The sequence below is a fragment of the Micropterus dolomieu genome, linkage group LG22, assembly GCF_021292245.1.
Source record: "Micropterus dolomieu isolate WLL.071019.BEF.003 ecotype Adirondacks linkage group LG22, ASM2129224v1, whole genome shotgun sequence".
In the NCBI taxonomy this organism is placed as follows: Eukaryota; Metazoa; Chordata; class Actinopteri; order Centrarchiformes; family Centrarchidae; genus Micropterus; species Micropterus dolomieu.
This window is the reverse complement of record NC_060171.1, coordinates 35,392,110-35,404,269: the sequence shown is the minus strand read 5'-3', so window position 1 is coordinate 35,404,269 and position 12,160 is coordinate 35,392,110. Positions and strand designations below refer to the sequence as shown.

At 41.5% G+C, this 12,160-nt stretch overlaps 1 protein-coding gene across 4 annotated transcripts in view; it reads left to right on the top strand.

Moving 5' to 3' along the window:
- The window catches only part of LOC123961863 (kelch-like protein 25), a 99,836-nt gene that overhangs the window by 64,899 nt on the left and 22,777 nt on the right, over positions 1 to 12,160 (top strand). For all 4 annotated transcript variants that reach the window (XM_046037625.1, XM_046037626.1, XM_046037629.1 and 1 more), the window contains one exon: positions 10,454 to 10,650. In XM_046037625.1, coding sequence (XP_045893581.1) covers positions 10,454 to 10,650 — 197 coding nt within the window. The remainder of the gene's footprint in view (positions 1 to 10,453; positions 10,651 to 12,160) is intronic.

The window sequence follows — 12,160 nt, the reverse complement described above, 5'->3', positions numbered from 1 at the left end:
GCGTGGATGTGTTTTTGTCAGCCTGCCATCTACGGCGTGAACTCAGCACAATATGTGAGAAGGTTAAACTGGCCTCCGGCAGTGGAGCTCAGAGAGCAGATAAGGTGAAATATTATCATAATGCTTTTGATACTGCGCTGTAATTGGAGGAGAAAACAACGGATCTGGTAAATTACTTAATCTGTGTGTTTGTCCCTAAAAGAATGTGAATATCATTTTTATACCATAATACATATTTTGTTCATGGCAGTATTAAACATTTTTACCTCAAAGTCATTTAATTTTTTTTTCTTTCTCTTCTTTTTTTTCTTTTTTCTTCCTCTGTGACGGTTACATCACCTGCTCACCCACACACACTTTTCTTTCGCCGCTTCACTCTGTCTGTCTGCTTTTGCTTACACACACACATACACACACACACACACACACGCACACACACCTTGTCACACCTCACCTACAAACACACACACACACAAACACACACACACACACACACACACACACACACACCTTGTCACACCTCACCTACAAACACACACACACACAAACACACACCTTCTTGCCATGGGAGAGTCTGGCTTCTGTGCCGGTGAATAAAAACCCCATTATTCAGCTAATTAATAACTTAATTAAAGCTCACTGGCACGTCAGCCGTGCTTGATTACATCATTATTAGGAGTAATTGGGGATTTCTTTAATGGCACCTTGAGAGAAGGAGAGAGAGGGTGAGAGAGCTTGAGTGAACTAGAGAGACAGACAGCGAGAGAAATGTTCGCACAGCTACAAAGTGCATGCTTTTCCTCAAATGCTCAAATTAACATTGTGAAAAACATCTTCGCAGTAAAACAGCAGGAGAATTCAATTTAACTCAGTTTAATCCCCAACTATCAGCTAAGTGCTCTGTGCATAATATTGGCATAAATGAGTCCTCAATAAATCAGCTGGCAGCTGTTGCTTGGCCCTACACTGCATTTCCCATTTTGTGCCTCCAGTTGGAAAGTATAAAGCTGCGTTCATGCCATGTCAACAGACTGAAAAATGAAATAATGAATTCAATTAAATAAAACGCAAAAAAGGAAACCTCCTGTTTCTGTAAGTTGGGAGTCTTTCTGCATCGTTTCATGATGGAACTCATTACTAGCCCTGTATTCACAACAGATAAATCCACATTAAGCAAAGGTGAACTATTTTTCTATATTGTGTTTTTAATGGTTTATTAACATGTCAAGCAGGATACAAAGTGCATAATTCCCTTTTGTTTACTGTTTTCTCAATTGTTAAGCCCATTTTCTGAAGCACTGTACACTGTGCAACCACCACATTGGTTTATACTTATAAAACATTTCACTTATGATTCAACAGTAAATGCAATTGTCCATGAGTTTGTGGCTGCCAGCATTAAAAAAGGAAGAGCTTACTGCACCAACTTAATATGTCTTAGCATTTATACTAAACAGTTCTAGATTCTACAACATCTGTGCGTGGAAACGACAGCATGGTGGAGGCCAGTGGATAACATAAACTGCAGATCTGGAACGGTACACAAACTCTGGCCTCTTGCATAAAGGTCACACTGCATGCCCCTGCAGACCTTTACTTTCAGAAGAACATGAAGAGAAATGCTAGCTGATGGGTCATAGGATGTAAGCTAAATTTGACAGCATGCGATAAGTTGCACTAAAATCCAAGACTGAAGCTGCCAATTATTTTAATATTGTGATAAAACCAAAACAACTGAAAACATAAACCATTAGCCATCACAGCTTGCTGGGATATTTTTTCATGTTAGGATTTACACAATGAGCATGTTAATAGGCACATGAACACTATCATTTTCATTTGAGAATTGTGCCAAAGCACTTGACAAAATCTGTAATTAATTATTATGTAATTGTTAGTTTTGGATTTTCTTTGAAATGTACCTACCAGTAAATGATTTCAGTAAACTAAAGGGAACAAAAGAGGGGCATGTGGGACCAGCAAGTTTCAGGTTTATTGGGAATGTAACTTTACTTAACTGACAGTAACACAACATTACTACAGCTGTGCGATTTAGCATAATCATAATCATTTCAGACACAATCTCATTACGGCACTGAAGTATTGCAAATAATTTGAAGATGACATCTCAGTGTGTAAAAAAAGCACCTTTTAATTTGATTTCCTGTTTCACACACACATGCAGTCATCACACACCCTCCCCAGCCACCATTCCTTAAACAATATATCAGCAGTTACCTGAACGTTATGCTGTCCTCTGGACTATTATGCCCATCTAAGAATGACCTCTTTATCTCTGACTACAATGAGCGGGGACAGCAGCACACTAATGAAATGAGTCCAGGCAAACTCCTTCCATTCTCTTTGGGCCTCATTAGAACCTGATGTCCATTCACTGTAAACCATCCAGCAGCATACTGCCCAGCCCCTCAATGGGAGCCATTAAAAGCTTGGAAAATCCACCTCTGTTAGTCTAATGCTGGATGAGCAGAGAGTAAAATGGAAAATGAATAGGTGCAGACAGGGCTGCAGCCTTGTTTTCTTTAGTGGGTGTCTATGGCCAATACAAATTAGACTAATTACTCCATCATTCAGTAATCCTGAGCAAGTGTTTGCTTCTACGAATGCAACTTGTTCAACTTGAGTACATTGTGGTCATGGAAAGTCCAGTAGAATACATGCAGCAGTAAAGTCCATATTAACTCTCAGCTACTAATGTCACATCCGACTTAAGTTTCAAGTTAAAAGCGCTGACAGATGGTTATGGTGTCCCAGATATACACTTTAAATCACAGCCAAGAACAGTCAGTACACAGACATCCCTGGCCCCAAAAGGACACACGTGAAAATGGCACAAAGCTCCTACCGTAGTTCTGTTGTTAACCTCCCTGCTCCTAATCATCTCTTAACCATCATGTCAGACCAGCACTCAGTAATCTCTATATGTGGCATAAGACAAACTGGTTCTTGTGTTTTTTTGTATTGGAGTAATACCAGTATGTAGAGAATAGATTGAAAATGAGAAAATGAGAGAGCATGTGGTATAGTAGATACTAAACTTGTCTGGGCTTTTGTAAACGACTAGCTGCGCAATAATAAATGTGTTTAGACTGTCTGAGGGGACTATAATGTTTGTGCAAAAGAGCTATTCTTAAGTGGATTTTATTGTTTCCTTTCTTCCCCTAAATCCCTTTTGTTCTTCTTCTTCTTTTTTTTCCGGCTTTAGTAGATTAAGAAAAATCACCAAGGTACAAGGCTGGGTATTTTATTTATAAAACACATTTAAACAGATGTTCACTTTAACCTGTGAGAATTAAGGAGCCGGCTGCATCTTTGTTAAAATTTTGCTGATTCACTTATTTCATTTAATATACTCCAGTGCAGTGGGAGTAGATTGACTATAAGGCAAAGTGAGAAATAAACAACTGTATTACCCGGATTATCTCATTACTATCTGAAGCACCTGTAGTATTCCATTTCCCGAGAAAATAAATAGATGGTAAATCTGTTAAATCATTTCCATTGTAGTGAACAACGGTGTGGATTTGTGCATTTTATATTGAATAAATTTGGAGCTACCCTAAATTCCTTTCTCCTCCCCAGAGAAGAAGGGGAGGGGTCAAAGTTGCTTTCTCTAAGTGCTATCCCGACCATAAAACCGGCACCTTTTGATTCCGAAGCTGATAACGCGGGGCCTGACTGTTAAACTGACAAAGGGACACGAACCAGCCATTGGCATTTCCCTAAACAGCCTATCAAAACTGCCCCCCCCCCCCCCCCCCCCCCCCCCCCCCCCACACACACACACACGTTTCCGTGGCAACTGACCTTATTCTTTGTTTTATTACCACATCAAAAAGAAAAACCCCTGACTCACCCAAGTGTGACATGGTCCAGACACTGAACTTTCAATGTAAAAAGACTGCAGTCTCCAAAGACTCAAAGCATTTAATTGAGTTAATTGAATCTTTAGTTACCTGATTACGTTTGCCTCTATTTGAGTAGTTATGTTAACTGTTGTTGCTATCTGTTGTTGATATTAGTGCTGAAAAGAAGTTACTTGTGCAGTGTTTTTATTTTTAGCAAGATACTCCTTCATCTAATGTAATCAATGCTTGTTCATAATACTTTCCTACAAAATTCCTTTAGAAATTATGACAAAGGAATGTTTTACTATACTCTTAATCGCCAGCTTGAATTTAAGGATGAATCAACAATATTCCTAGTTCCTAAGGAGAGACGATCTTTGATTTAACCCAAGCTTTCCTCATGTAACCTGAGCTCCCCCAAGTGGACAAAATAAGTATTACATGTCCTCGTCGGAAATGCCGTTAAATGTATAAATATCCTGACCAATAATGTGACAATTGTTTCCTGTTACCAAATGCTTAGAACAGTACAACCGTTCAACCATTGAGGTTCGATTGTGGAAAATATTTGATTATAATACGCGCAAATAGATTTCTTTTAAACATTAAGTTTAGAAAGGCAGTCCCTTGGGAAACCTGAGACGCCCCCTGGGGAACCACGCCCAGGGGACTCTTCTCTTCGCTGTTGGCTCTCTTCCACTCTGCTCGGCTCCCTGGACGCTTCGGCACGCGTTGGCGTGCCGCGCCAGGCAACGCCCTCACTCGGCCAGCAAAACAGGCCCTTTTGTTTCGCTTGAAGCTACACACCTGAAGTGCCGCGACATCGATCTGCCTTCAGATGAAAACAGCCAGTACCTGAAAACAGCCGAATTGCCAGACGGAGGAGGCGTTTTCAATCAGACACGGAGAACCCCGGAGAATCCCTAGCAAAAAGCCAGGATCGGGCAGCTAGCGTGGGACCCGTGCAACAGGCCAAAAGCAGGCTGTCAACAAGCAGTAAGACTTAACACACGTTCTGTGATCAGATATTCCCCTCTTAACTCCTAAAATCACAGCATTAGTTTACTTTCATTAGCTCTTCTATGCCGTATGAGTCAAATGCTTCCCACATCCGAACCTCCAGGCTCATTGTTCAGCAAATGTTTATGTTCCCTGTATCCAACCATCTTTTAATCACCTTAGTTAGAGAATAAATTCACTGTAATATAATCAAGAGCTGTGTGTGTTGCCTATTTCTAGTTCCTGCCAAGAGAATTGACCCTTTAGATATGAGACTGACTGACTGATTTAAGATAATTGAGCGATTATTAACTAACTGATCAATAGTAATAATTCAAAACTACCTAGAGGTCCGGAGACTCTAGGATTATAACAACTCCGGTGGTGCCCTGAAACGAGGAATAAATTTAGATTTTATGAATCTTAAAAATTCATAATTGGGTATCAATTCTCACAAATTTATTAAAATGCATAACTAAAAATTTTTTAGGTCTGCTACAAATTCAAGTTATTAATTAATTATTATTAAACCAAAGTGTGCTTTTATCATTCTGAGGATTTGAACCAGCTGCCTTCTTTCTTCCTCATGCTTCTTACAACATGCTCTGCTGTTTCTCCTTGCCCACAGTAGTCTCAACAGCCTAAGTTGTTTGCCTATTTTGAATTATGTGCTGTTTAGTCCAGAATGTCCAAATCCATCCTGTACATCTCATTTCTCCAACAATCCTCTGCACTCTGTATAAACACCTCCAATTACTTTTGCTACCTTTCATTCTCTGTTTATTAAGGCTCTTGATTTCTGTTTACTGAAGCTAACACATTAAGAGATATAAAAAGGTGTCAATATATAGAGATAGAAAGAGATAGAAAAAGGGGCTTACCTGATTTGTATTTGTATATCTCACAGCATTTTCATGTGAAAGTCTCCCCTACACTTAGGGGAAGGGGGGTCATGGGGGCAACACTGACAAACAAAATCCACGTCAATCACCGGCAGTTCCTGGCAGTTTTCGGTGCTGGCCAAAAATTCCTGTGTGCAGCCTTCAACCTAAACTTCCACGGCAATTTAACGTGCCATTAACTACCAAAAATCCCACTTTTCATGCAGTTTTATTTAAAAACAAGAGATGTTGTTTCTGTATCGTATATAGTGAGAATGCCAGTCAGATGGGCCTCCAACTAAATTTTGATTAGTCAAAATTTAGATTACATTTGGTCTAGCGCCAGCTCTGGATGTCAGGGAAAGCATCATTACCTACTAACTTCCTAACACAACAAAGACCAAAAGAAAATACAGGCCGCTTACCTGTCTCCCTAGCCAAAAGGGGAGAAGCTGCTTCTGTGAAACTTGTTTTCTCTTAAGAAATTACACATTTATACTTTACTTACTGGTTTAAGTAACTGCATCTCCCAACAGAACACCACGGTTGAATTTCCGCATTATGTAACGTAGCAAGCAGCGGTGTTTTCTCCCAGAGGCCAAGAGAAGCCAGGCTTCCCCTGTTTTTATCATGAGCTGTTGCTGTCATCTCTGCCTGATTTCTCACTATTTTACAATAAGTGAAACAGTGGCCCTCTAAATGCTATGCGTTGGATTTGTGGTAAAACACTATATTGCACCACCATAGACTGACCTGCAGTCTGACTACGCGGGGGAATAGGCAGAGTTGGCATCCCTTTGTGGAAAAAAAATTAAACGATTAATCAATCAGATGAGACCACTGTCACGCTACTGTGATTAGTCAGGGTGACGCCAATCAAATCACAGCATGCGATCAACATCATTCAGATGACATAACGGGAGCTGTTAGCAACTTTAGCTGGTGCAGTTATGGAGGGTGGAGATTTGGAGTTTATAGTTATAAATTGTTTTACTTAACTACCACTACAGCAGCAACTTTAGGGTGCTTTCACACCTGGATCGATTGGTTTTGTTCCAAATCAGTTTAATACGTCACTTGTGTTAACATCGCACTGTTGTAAAGCGGTCCAAATCGCACACCCTTCCAGGGCTTTCCTTACGCCATTACGTCACTACCTCAAGTGTGCAGATCGCGCATTCCATTGGGGGACATCTCCATGACAACAGTAACACAAAATGAAGCGGTGAAACAGATGTTTGGTCGGAACACATCTCCCGGATGTTGCACACCACACACAAGAACACTGCAGTCTAACAAGAGGGTAAGTGATAAAATGAAATAGAGAGGTTGTGAATCCTCCGTTGAGCAGTGCCGCACGAAGTTCAAAAAACTCCGACAGCAGTAGGCCTAGGCCTACATAATACAACCACAACAACATATCGCAACAAATGAGCAAAATACGCTGCCGAAGCTGTTGAAAAGCGATCTTTTGGCATAGGTTGCCATGGGCAACACATAATTTGTTTGGTTGATGGGCCGGCTGTTTTCTCACTGCAAATGAACCGTATGGAATCGAGCCGAGACCACCTCTTCAAGGCGATCTCGGCTCGGTTGTTTTGTTCCGGTTCAGAGTGCGATTGTTGTGTTCACATATTACCAAATGAACCGGGCCAAAAGGGAAACGCCCCCTTGTTTCGGAACAACGTCTCCAATCGATCCAGGTATGAAAACACCCTAAGATTAAATCTGATGGAAGACCAATGCCAAAACTGCGCCTGGAGAGGAAAAAGGGGTTTTGAACGTTCAATGAGGAAAACTATGTCCGTACAGAGTGGCTAGCTGGTAGCGCCAAACTTCAGTTGACTCTGTTGTTGTGGAGGAATTAAAAGCCAGTGGGAAATTCTATAACTTGGTTATTGACCACTTTGCCACCATGAAAGACAGGAGAATGCCCTTCCTTTTCAAATAGGGTGAGTGACCCTACCCCACGCCACTGGTAGCAAGTTGTCGTCAAGGAGTTCACCTGTCACCTGCACTGCTCCACTCCACACACCGAGCCCCCCTGGTGACGCACCAGCCTGCCCAAAGTAGTAAACCCATGGGGAAATCATCGTCATCATTTTTGGCATCTTAGAGGGCAAGACGTCATGACTGTTATTACTGACATCTTCCACATCTCACTGTCTCAGAAAAGTGTTCCCACCCGCTTTAGCTAAAAAAGTCTGCAGTGTCTAGTCTGAATGACTACCACCCTGTGGATCTCACCCCCATTCTGATGAAGTTCTTTGAGAAGCTGGTTCTTCAGCACATAAAGAACAACATTGCAGCCAGCCTGGACCCTCACCAGTTTGCTTTCAGAACCAACAGATCCACAGAGGATGACATCTCCACTGCCCTCCACTCAGTCCTCACACACCCTGGGAAAAACAACACCTACATCAGAATTCTGTTTGTGGATTTTAGCTCAGCATTCAACACAATCTCCCCATGAAACTGAGCAGCAAACACAACACTCTGGGTTTAAATACAACACTCAACTGGATATTGGACTTCCTCACAAACAGACCCCAGTCAGTTCGGATTGGCAGACACACCTCCTGTAGTGCTCAACACCGGAGCCCCTCAGGGCTGTGTGCTCAGCCCCCTCCTGTTCACGCTGTACACCCACGACTGCATCCCCCAACATGGGGAGAACTCTCTTGTGAAGTTTGCGGACGACACCACCATCATCAGCTGGATTTCAAACAACGATGGAACATATCGGGAGGAAATTGGTAATCTTGTGGAGTGGTGCTCAGAGAACAACCTACTGCTCAACGTCAGCAAAACCAAGGAGCTGATCATTGATTTTAGGAAGAAGGAGATAAAGAGAGATACCCCTGTCCAAGGGCAGACTTGTAAAAATACAAAGTAAAAATATCAAATCCTATATTAAATGAGCGTTTCCTCTTTGTGTTAAATATTAATAAATATGGTCTCACCACAATGCCCATTTAGTGGCTGTTACAGAGCTTTTGATCACATGATCTTCATCAGAAGACACTTTGCCCAGTTGTCATGGGCACAATTTGGGATGGAACTGTTTTGTGATTAAAGTAATTAAATCTGGACTCTGCATTTGTAATGTCACCTCTGCTCCCTAATCAGAAAATAATGTTTCACTGTATAGTTATTGAACACCAGATTAGGTTCTCTAAATGGAAAGTGTCAAAATTGGTTTAGATGTCATCAGAATCAGAATCAGAAGGAGCTTTAAATACATGTGTAATTGCTCTAGAAAGAAGTAATAAACACAAATTTTGTACAGTGTTTCTGGTTTATGTTAAATTAATATCCAATTCTGACTCTTATGGTGTGTTCACATACAACACAAAGCGAGTGTTTTGCGCTGCTTGGTTACATGCGTTTGTTGCAACACTTTGCTTGTTCGTACAAGTTCAAATTTTTCAACTAGAGCAAGAAATTCACACGACGCTATGTTGTGAAAGCCTTTCAGCATTGAGATCGCCACGTTATTGACTGATATACAGTATAATAATATTGCAGGAAGTGTACTCATTGGTAATGTGTGAGTGGCTCTAAAAAGAGCCTTTTTGGTGTGCTTGTGCATTACTTTGTGTGTTACTGCGGGACAGCCCCCTCTGCAGAGAAGTAGGATGTGAAGGTCTCTAAGGAATAGCCTCGTGAGGTTTTTCCGGAGTGGAAAGGCCGCATAGCAACAAAGATGTGTGGCTGGGGTCATCGGTGGTCAGCTCCTGGTACTGGCAGCTCAGCAGGCAGTTGGAAGGTGTTGGATCGAAGCGCTTGAATGAATCACCAGTGGCAAAGTAGGCCTATCTGCAGGACAGAAAATTTAATTTAACTGATGTTTAGTGAACATACTGTGTTGAAAGTCTACATAAAATCTGGTATTAGTAGCATTACTGATATGCCACAAAATGCTGGTGAGTCTAAATAATTTTATAGTGTTAGAGTGTTGATGGAGCACAACAATGTTAGCATAACGTTAGCCTAGCCCTGATCGTTCCGAACTCATTCAGAAAACAAGCGTTTTAAAAGATGCAGTATGTAGTATGAATTCTGACTTTTTGATACATAAATTATGAAACTCACCGGAGACGGAACGCCTGAAGTTGGTGTCCATCTGTGATACCTATCACCGATCCAAGCTATCAGGACATTATATTGGGCACTATTCAGCCTCAGGTAACGCTGGAAGCAGCAGTCATCCAGGAGCAGTTCATGGAGAAGGTGGTGAAATTTACAGAGTTGTGTGCGCCTCCTGATAATATCATGCACCCAAACACAACTGTGTTTGATTTTCTGACTTCCACAACGAGTACAAAGTAGCAATAGTTGGTATATTGGCCATGTTTGAAGACAGAAAGAAATAGCAAGAAGTTGTTGTTATTTTGTTATTTATGCAGAAGACTCTCCTCTTTCCTAGAAGAGAAGTTTTTCCCCTTCTCTTCCAGTCATGGGTTCACCACATACTCGCGCGAATAAAACGCAAGTAAATATGGTACCAGCGGTCAAACTCGCGCAAGTAGAGCAAGGCGAACATTAACTTTGTGTTATATGTGAACACACCAATTCAATTCTTTCTCTGATAGACACAGATTAAATGGCATTCAGTGTTATAAATTGTATGTTAACCTGACAATTTCACCCCTTATTTTCTATTATTAAATCTGCAAATTAAATAATCTCTATCATTGTTAGGTTAACTATAAAGCCAAGGAGATAATACCTAAGGCAGACCTTCCCAGCCCCAGAAAGGAGCTCAGTGCTTGTGCCATCGGCTGTAAGGTTTATGTGACAGGAGGAAGAGGATCGGAGAACGGTGTGTCTAAAGACGTCTGGATCTATGACACTGTCCATGAAGAGTGGTCAAAAGGAGCACCCATGCTAATTGCCAGGTGAGTTATGTTACATTATAGTAAACAGAATAGTAGGCATATCATACCACCAATAAGTGTGGTCTGGCAATATTGGTGTTTATGTAGAGCTTTAAGTCCATTTAGAAGGGTGCAAATTCATGTACACTGGCCCAAAATCAGGTAGAGTGGTGGGTAAATGAATGAATGCCTTTATTGTCATTGCATGTAATGTACAACAAGATTTCTTGCCTCTAGTTAAAGGAAAAACTGCACTGTCTACTGCTGAACAGGTCCCGTTCTAAGATGTAATGCAGTATGTTAGTGTGCTCTTCAGGGAGCAGAGGTAGAAGGCCTCCAGGAGTCTAGCAGAGAGGTTGGACTTCCTCAGTATTCTGAAAAAGTACATCGTCTGTTGGGCCTTCTTAACCAGCGCAGTGGTATTCACAGTCCACTTGAGGTCGTCGCTGATGTGGACCCCTGGCTATTTAAAGTTGGTCCCAGTCTGAAGTCTATGATGGCCGCAGTGCCACTTGAACCTTGCTTTGGCAGTGACTGCAGTTTGTCTAGTTAGAGTAGACATGGTGTCGGACACCGTAGTTTTCTCTGGACCCCTGCCAAATCTGACCAGTGATGACATGTATAGCCGCATGTCGTCATTCCGCCGCTGGTTGTCAAGGTGGTTTCCAGCAAACGATGTGGGCTTTGTAGATCATTGGCAGACTTTCTGGCATCCATCCCACTTGGGAAGGAGCAGCTCTCATTTCTAGAAATCTGGCCAAGTTTATTAGTGGACCAAATCCATGACAACCCAGAGTTGAAACCAGGAGGCAGAGTCGCAGTTTAACACACTTCTCTGCCCTTCTAATTCAGCAGTTACCCACCCAAAACCCTACGCAGAGTCGCAGTCTAACACACTTCTCTGCTCCTCCATTTCAGGAGTTACTTAGTGAAAACCCTATAGTGACGGTGTCTGCCCCCCGACCATCGAAAGTAAGTTTAAATCAAAGGTAAACAGAAGAGGAGCTGTGCATAAAAACCTCATAAAAATTAAAACCAATAGAGCAATGGTGCAAATGAATAGGAGAGTTAAATGTGGACTCTTAAACATCAGATCTCTCTCTTCTAAAGGTGTACTAGTAAATGAACTAATATCAGATTATGATATTGATTTATTTTGTCTTACTGAAACCTGGCTGGGTGATGGAGAATATGTTAGCCTAAATGAATCCACCCCTCCCAGTCATATTAATACTCACATTCCTCGAGGCACAGGCCGAGGAGGTGGAGTTGCAGCTATCTTCGACTCTAGCCTACTGATCAGCTCAAAATCTAAACTAAATTATAACTCATTTGAAAGTCTTGTTCTTAGTCTTTCACACCCAAGTTGGAAATCACTGCAACCAATTCTTTTTGTTATAGTGTACTGAGCACCTGGTCCGTACTCTGAATTCTTATCTGAATTTGCAGAGTTTTTGTCAACTTTAGTCCTTAAAACGGACAAAGTTATTATTGTAGGGGATTTTAATATTCATGTGGACGTTGAGAATGA